General features: G+C 43.4%; 1 protein-coding gene across 1 annotated transcript in view; it reads left to right on the top strand.

Moving 5' to 3' along the window:
• Nucleotides 1-461: 461 nt before the first annotated feature.
• Nucleotides 462-8,717, top strand: part of LOC127102836 (uncharacterized) — a 33,272-nt gene continuing 25,016 nt past the window's right edge. The window contains exons 1-2 of the mRNA XM_051040164.1: nt 462-620; nt 981-2,099. Of these exons, the coding sequence (XP_050896121.1) occupies nt 462-620; nt 981-2,099 (1,278 nt within the window). The remainder of the gene's footprint in view (nt 621-980; nt 2,100-8,717) is intronic.

The raw sequence follows: 8,717 nt of genomic DNA, 5'->3' as shown, positions 1-8,717 counted from the left end.
TGCTTAATATAACTACAACCGTAATGAAAATTCCCTGAAAATAAAATATGCATAACATTCGCATCCTCATTATGCATCATGCTTCATAAAAACTCAAAAACTTACCCAACTTTTTGACCTCTATCCAGTAACGCTGACTAATCAACACCAATACGAGACGCGAAGAAACTACAAGATGACGTTAGAGCAAGTGGAGGCTAACCAAGTTACCATGAGGTCAGACATCAATACGATCCAAGAGAAGATGGATCAACTGTTGGAAACAATGCTCGCCATCGCCCAGAGAGAGAGTTACGGATGCAGAAGCTGGGGCTAGGAGGAATGATAGCACATCGGGTTTGGTCCACCAAGACGAGAGCTTCGTCCATGCCAAGAAGAGTTTGGTTCATATACCAGTAGGAAGCAAAGGAGATGGGGATCGTGCAGAGCCTTCTGAGGCGCCTGCTCATTATGGGTCCGAAATGGGAGATGACCCTTACGACGCTTTCTATATTCCTGATCAACCGAAGCCTAAGATACTTCCAGACCCTGCTGCAGATAGGCTTCGTGCCTTAGAAAAGAAGATTAAAGCTATCGAAGGGAATAATATCTTCGGCGCCTCTGCCATGAACATGCGCTTGGTATCAAATTTGGTCATCCCGGCTAAATTTAAAACTCCTGATTTGGAGAAATACAAAGGCCAGACTTGCCCAAGAAGTCACCTAGTGATGTACTTCAGGAAAATGGCTGCTCATACCGAAAATGACAAACTGCTTATACACTGTTTCCAAGACAGTTTGAGTGGGGCGTCTCTAAGATGGTACATGAGTTTATAGCAAGGGAGGATTCAAAACTGGGAAGATTTGGCTGACACGTTTCTCCGTCAATACAAATATAATCTGGATATGGCACCTGACCGAATGCAATTGCAAGGGATGACAATGAAAGAAAAGGAGTCCTTTAAAGAATACGCCCAACGGTGGAGAGAGTTGGCTGCTCAGGTAGAGCCACAATTGTCTGAGAAGGAAATGACTGGAATATTTGTGGACACGCTGAAGGACCCATTCTTTGATAGATTGGTGAGTAGTGCAGCATCCGATTTTGCGCATCTAGTCACAATCGGAGATCGCATAGAAAAGGGTTTGAGGGATGGAAAGATTTCAGGAGCCGTGGTAACCCCTAGCGCATCGAAAAAGTATTCTGGAGGCTTCCAGAAGAAAAGAGAAGGTGAAACGAACGCTGTATCTAGAGGCTATAAGGGGAAGCAACAGGCTTCATATGGCCAAGTTGCCGCCGTGGTACCCATACCTTATCAACAACCCATACAACAACAACCAATGTATCAACCACAGCATCAACAACATCGTCAACAGCAAAACACCGCACCACCAAGACAATTCAGGCCAAGGCCTCCAAGAAGGCAACTTGACCCTCTACCAGTACCTTATAGCCAAATATTCCCATATTTGCAAAAGGAGGGCCTTCTGACATTAAGGGAGCTAAAATCGGCTGTCTTTCCATATCCACCAGGATATGATGCTAACACCCATTGTGAATTTCACATGGGAGCGCCCGACCATACCCTGGAGAATTGTTTTGCATTTCAGAATAGGGTACAAGACCTGATTGAAACAAAGGCTGTCACCTTCACTCCAAGACGCCCGAACGTGAACACTAATCCCATGCCAACACATGGAGATGCTTCCGTCAGTGCCATTGAGGAGAGTGATCAGGGAGAACTGATTCTTAAGGTTGAAGAGATTCAAACCCCTATCGCCAGGATAGGGGCACAGTTGCTAAAAAGTGGTCTAGTCCCGGAGGAGCTGGTCAATGATGAGAATGATAAAGGGTTGATGAATTTTATACAACAAAAGTTGGATCAAGGCGAGTTACAGATAAATCGTCGTGTCAAGATCAAGGGAGAGGAAGAGATAGCCGTGTTGGAAATCCTTTATGATGAAGTTAATGTGGACATCCCGTATGACGAGGTCAAGGTGGAAATCCCTATAAACCCATTGGTGATAGAGTTTCCAACACCGTTCGCGTATAAAGATGAGAAGGCGGTACCGTGGATATATCAGCCCAGAGCTTTTAAGCAAGGGCAGGAAGACCGACCTGTGGTAATCAATGAACCAAACGTCACCTCAATTGTGGGGCCATGTCATACCCCAAAATTTGCCCATTAATATTTCAAGACATTTTTTCAGGGCACTCCGACTCATTTTTATGACACTGATCTCAAAGGAACAAAGGCCCAGCTCACGAATGGCCCAATCCAGAAAATGGCCCAAACTGGCCTGTTCGCTACGCGTTCGCTACACGCTCGCCTAGCGAACGTTCGCTACACGCTCGCCTAGCGAACGTTCGCTACACGCTCGCCTAGCGAAGCTGACAGACAACAGAAAATTTCGGGCTTCATTCTGAGCCCATTAGGTCATGAAAAAGAGCATTATAAATACCACTTTAGTAATGAAAAGAGGAGAACGAAAAAGGACGAAAGGAGAACCCTAGCAAGCAAACCCTCGCGCTCACAGACGGAAAACCCTGGAGGCTAACCCTGAGAATTCCGAGAAACCCTGAAGGAAAAGCGGGCGGCAGCAAGGTCACTTCCGCTCAATTCGATCCGGTCGGCCAATTCAAGGTTACAATTGCTATTACTACCTTATGTTCTTAATTTGCGTATGGCATTATGATTAAATTTATGAAAATATCTTAAGTTTGTCATGTGAATTGTAGTGTGCACTTGAATACCTTAAATGATTAACCATATAATTGCTGTAATGAAAGCCATAAGGCATAAAATTGGTTGAAATTGTACTGATATCAAAACCAGAATCCGCAGTCGCTCGCTAGCACGTCGCTAAGCGAGCATGAAGCGAGTATTCGCTAAGCCTTCGCTAGGCGAGGCAGGCGCGAACCTGACAGTAGCCGACTTTTCTATTCTGATTTTTCACTCATGTTTTATCATAGCCAGGCATTGTTTATCTGATCATATTACTGTTGTGATTTCTTTTGCGGTGTAATCCTCGATTGCACCCTGATTTGGTATTCTAACCCGTTTGCTGAATGTTGCAAAGGTTCACACACCCCAGGAAAAGATTGTTGTTTAGGTCTTCCACTTTATTTGTGGGATACCCTTGTGAAGAGCTGCCCTAAATTGCTTAATTAATTTTAATGTATTAATTTTAATGTATTATTTTTAATGTATTGATTTTAATGTGGAGATTCACCCTAATTACCTAATTAACTTTAAAACATGGCCTCTAAATATGTGATCTTGGACCTCTCTTTTGCCCTACGGTATTACGGTATAACGGTCATGTCCCGCGAATGTAGGGATACACTTAGCAACGGCCCTTCGGTTAAATCATCATAAAATAAATCATAGTCCCTCGAATGTTGCCTTTGTCCCTCGATGACCCTTCGGTGTAGCCTACGGTTAAATGATGATCGTCCCTTCGAATGCTAAGGTATCCTTACAACTGTTGCCTTCAATGACCTATCGATGACCCTACGATGACCCTTAAACATCCAAAGGGTAAAATTACTTACTTCTCAATAGTAAGGACAGTTTTACCCTCATAAGGATAGGAAACGTTCATAACGACCTTAGGAAGGTATAACTCTCAATTGCTGGATCATAACCTAAAACATTTCCCACCCCTCACACTTTGCAAAATCCTAGAAAATCACCATTTGGTATACATTCATACTAGAATCATTACCAAGTTACACTTTTCTAAACCGTTTTCAAAATCAAACGAGATAAATACTTTGTATACATTCATACGAGAATCATTATAAAGTTAAACTCTCTTTTCGAAACATTTTTTAAACAATTCACGAACACTTTTCAGACAAAAATATAAGTGATCCAGCAATTAAGAGCCCATGGATAACCATGGATACAAAGGGTGCTAATACCTTCCCTTTGTATAATGTACCTCCCGAACCCAAAATCTATTGAGGTCTTTCCTGTTCTTTTCCACCTTTCCTTATTGGATAAAAGAAAAGTCGGTGGCGACTCTTGCTATCCGCGACATTGCGATAAAAAGCAAAATACCCCAAGTCAGTTCACCGTATGACAGAACTGGCGACTCTACTGGGGACTATTACAAGAGAGGTTACCTTAAAAAACAAGATCACTTATTTAAAATTGTCTGATTTACTTTTAAGGGATTGCTTGGGTATTCTTGAGTGAAAGATCCTACACCCGGATCTAGTGTACCTTAGGTAAGTAGCAATAGATCATCGCGACTATCCGACGTATACTGGAATGGTTAAAATGATGGCTACGGTTAATGTGACACTTTGGATGTCCTGATGTTCCTCATGTTTACTTGAGGAAAAATTTGGCATCTGCGTGGTGTCATTAAAGCATTAACCAGACTTTTAGAACCCTAATTGACTCATCCTGGCCATTAGAAAGTAGTGAGATAACTGACTTCGGTTCCGACTGGGGTTGGTTGAGACTCGATACTACACTCCTTGAGATTGGACTTTAGGGAAGCTTCGGTCAACCACTTGGTGTTGCACTGAAGTGGACTTGAGGGAAGGTCAATGATTGGAGATCCTTTTAGAACCGGTTACTATTCTAGGACAGGTTGAACCAACTAAACTTCAGTGGGGAGGGTACTTACCTATGGAACTCATGCAAGCCTTAAAACCTAGGAATGATGGTTGTGTGACTTGCTTGCGCTTGTTATTTATTTAACCTCATAACATCATAACATCATAACATCATGACATCATAACATTGTACTAACCATTTCAAGGACTTAGGGATTTAACTTTGCTCTGTTTTGTAAAGCTATGGCTCCCAGGAAGACCATCCGGATTAATCTTGTAGCAATCTCTCCTCAACTCAAGAACTTAGTGTCAGAACTTTCCGATCATGCCCAGTTCATCAAGAAACACGGTTCTCTCCTCAATTTGGTTACCACTGGTTTCAAAGAAGATATGATGAGAGTTTTATTCCAGTTCTTCGACCCTAAACATCATTGCTTCACATTCCCAGATTATCAGTTGGTACCTACACTGGAAGAATTCTCCAGACTGCTTGGGATACCTATCCTTGATCAAATACCTTTCAGTGGTTTAGAAAAGGTTCCGAAGGCTGAAGAAGTTGCCGCAGCTTTACACATGACGAAGTCCGACATTGAAGCTAATTGGGTAACAAGGAGTGGAGTTAAGGGTTTACTTGCCAAATTCCTGACAAATAAGGCCCGAGAATTCTTAAAAGTTATGAATGTCCGTGCTTTCGAAGACATCCTGGCATTGCTAATCTATGGCTTGGTGTTATTCCCTAATCCAGACCAATTCATAGACATGAATGCTATTAAGATATTTCTCACTCATAACCCTGTACCTACCTTGCTGGGAGACATTTTGCATTCCCTCCACACTCGTACCATGAAGAAGCAAGGGACTCTCATGTGCTGCATACCTTTGTTGTCTAGGTGGTTTATTTCGCACCTTCCTCAATCAGTCTTGAAGAACGAGCAGAATTTGAAATGGTCTCAAAGGATAATGTCGCTCTCCCACCCAGACATCTGTTGGTGTCCTCAGTTCAAGGAAAATGTTACCATCATTGACCGTTGTGGCGAGTTCCCTAATGTACCACTCCTAGGAATAAGAGGAGGTATTACTTATAATCCTGCTTTAGCTCTGCGACAGTTTGGTTGTGCTCGAAGAGATGGTCCACATGAAATGATCATCGAAGGCATTGTGTTCGACTATGACAACGATTCCCAAGGCCTCCGTCAAAGATTTGTACGAGCTTGGGGCATGGTGAAGAGAGGTACGTTAGGACAGAAAATTTTTATTCCTATGGAACCTTATCTCAGATGGGTACGCGCCAGAGCTCGTGAACTTGTCATGCCATATCTTGCAATCGGACCTCAGATTGTCGAACCTGAAGCTGAAGGAGGTGCTCCTCAGATCATTCCTTATCCAGATATGCCTACCAATGTTGAGGAACTAAAGAGATCCTGGATCCAGTTGAGAGAAGAAAGGGATACTTTCGAGACTCAGTTCGTCGCAGAAAGGAAGAAAGTGTTAGAACTTACCAGTCAGCTTAATGAGGAACGAAGACTCAATGCGTATCTTCGCCCAAAAAGAAGTCGCCCCTGGGAGACTTGAGCTTTCATTGTATTTTTATTATTATTCCTTTTGTAATGAACATTGATCAAAGAAATTAGCAATAAACATTTCTCTCTCGTTGGTGATTTACGCAAAGTTAAATTCCAAAAGTCCTTGAAAACATTTCATGCATTGCATAACATAACATAACACTGCATAACAGGTATTTACAAGTTCAATGTTCTCACAATTCGATTACAAACAGAAAAATGGATCTCGAACAAACTGTCAAAGATCTCCAGACTCAGAATGCTCAATTCAAGGAGATGATGCTAAGCTTATCCAAGGGGCAGGAGGAACTGAAGGCTCTTTTGCTCGAAAAGAAGAAAGACAAGAAAGCTGTGAGTTTCATTAACCCGGGAAGAAGGCGTAAAGGACAGGCCGCAGGAGTCAAGTTTGGAATCCCGAATGGTCCAGAAGAGGGGGCGGAGAATGATTCAGAGGAAGAGAATGCTGATTTCTCCAACCCTGAGGATGACGATGAAGATTATGAAAATGAACAGTACTCTCCAAGAGATGATAAGTACAAGTTGCTGGAAGAACGTATGCTAGCTATGGAGGGTCAGAAGGCGCCCGGTCTGGATTTCGAAAGTTTGGGTCTGGTCTCCGATGTGACCATTCCTCGCAAATTCAAAATCCCCACTTTCACTAAGTACGATGGTGCGTCTTGTCCTCAGATGCATCTGAGAGCTTATGTGAGAAAGATTCAGCCGCATACCACTGACAGGAAGCTATGGATCCATTTCTTCCAAGAGAGCCTGTCTGGCACACAGTTGGAATGGTATTATCAGCTCGAGAGCTCTGACATCCGCACCTGGACTGATTTAGCAACAGCTTTCTATAAACAGTACCAGTATAACTCTGAACTAGCACCTACCCGGCTACAGTTGCAGAATATGACTATGGGATCTAAAGAAAGCTTTAAAGAATATGCTCAAAAGTGGAGAGATTTGGCTGGCAGAGTCAAACCCCCTATGACTGACAGAGAATTGGTGGACATGTTCATGGGCACACTGACCGGCCCATTCTACAGCCATCTACTGGGAAGTTCTTCATCAGGTTTCACTGAACTTATATTAACAGGTGAACGTGTTGAAAGCGGCATCCGAAGTGGAAAGATACAGGCGGCTACCTCTGCAAGCACCAAAGGTCCTATCAGGGGAGGAACGAATCAAATGCTGTGTACGGTCAAAAGGGTCGTAACAAGAAAAACCGTGACCACGACATTGGAGCAGTTACGATTGCAGCACCACCATCTCAAAACTTCCAGCCCAAACAAGACAGGCCAAGAAGGCAGTTTACCAGGATCAATATGACCTTGGCACAGGCACTGCAGGGAATGCTAAAGGCAAATTTGATCACCCTCAGAGATCCTCCTACGAATCCCAACACTACTCTCTTCTCGTTATAACCTAATGCCAGGTGTGCATATCACTCCGATAGCCCCGGCATGATACAAACGATTGCTGGTCATTGAAGAATAAGATTCAGGATATGATCGAAGCTGGAGAAATTGAGTTTGAGCCTCCGGAGACCCTAATGTCATCACTGCCCTATGCCTAATCATGACAAGACGGTTAATGCCGTGGATGATGACGATCACGTTTCCAATGTGGCGGACTTAACATCTCCTCTCCCGATCATAAAGAGGAATTATTGCAAGCTGGTTTATTTCCAGGTTGTGCTGAAGATTGCAATCTCTGCATACTCCGGCCCGAGGACTGTTTGAAATTGAAGAATGGTATTCAACGGCTGATGGACGATCGTACAGTTCTCTTCGAAAGGATTCCTAAGGCGGAAAACCCTATTGAAGAAATATCTGTGATTGCTAGGTCCAAAGTTCCAGTGAAGATTACCGCTACCAGGGCGCCTGTGAAGATTACTGCTGAGCCCAGGGTTGCTCCCCTAATCATCACTGCACCTGGCCCGATCCCGTATTCCTCAAGCAAAGCTATTCCGTGGAATTATGGCGGTGATGTTTACGTCCATGGCGTGAAGCAAGTGGATAATGCTGCTAATACTAGTGGCATTGTTGGGACTAGTAAAATTACTCGAAGCGGAAGGATCTTCTCTCCAGAAATCTCACCTCCTGTCCTTGAAACTCGAGGAAAGGAACCAGTCAATCCTTCTCAGTCAGAGACACCGGTCGAAGTTACTCCCGAAGATGTTGCCAAACAAGAAATGGAAGAAGTGCTGAAAATCATTCGCAAGAGTGATTTTGATGTTGTAGAACAGTTGGGGCATACCCCGTCTAAGATCTCAATGTTATCCTTGCTGTTATCTTCTGAATCTCATGCCAATGCATTGGTAAAATTCTTGAAGACTGCTCACGTGCCTCAGGAAACATCTGTCGATCAGTTCGAAAATTATGTTGCTCACTTGGCTGTTGACAATGGCCTAGGCTTTTCCGATGCTGATCTGACACCAGCAGGAAAGAATCACAATAAAGCCCTGCATATCTCCATTGAGTGTAGGGGAATCACTTTGTCTCATGTGTTGATCGATAATGGCTCTTCCTTGAATGTGCTGCCGACAGCTGTGCTGGATAAGCTGGATTGTAAAAGCATTGAACTGAAACCTAGTGACATTGTGGTACG

This window comes from Lathyrus oleraceus, chromosome 7 (assembly GCF_024323335.1).
Source record: "Lathyrus oleraceus cultivar Zhongwan6 chromosome 7, CAAS_Psat_ZW6_1.0, whole genome shotgun sequence".
NCBI lineage: Eukaryota > Viridiplantae > Streptophyta > Magnoliopsida > Fabales > Fabaceae > Lathyrus > Lathyrus oleraceus.
Note: the sequence above shows the minus strand (reverse complement) of the source record. Positions and strands in the feature narration are given on the sequence as shown.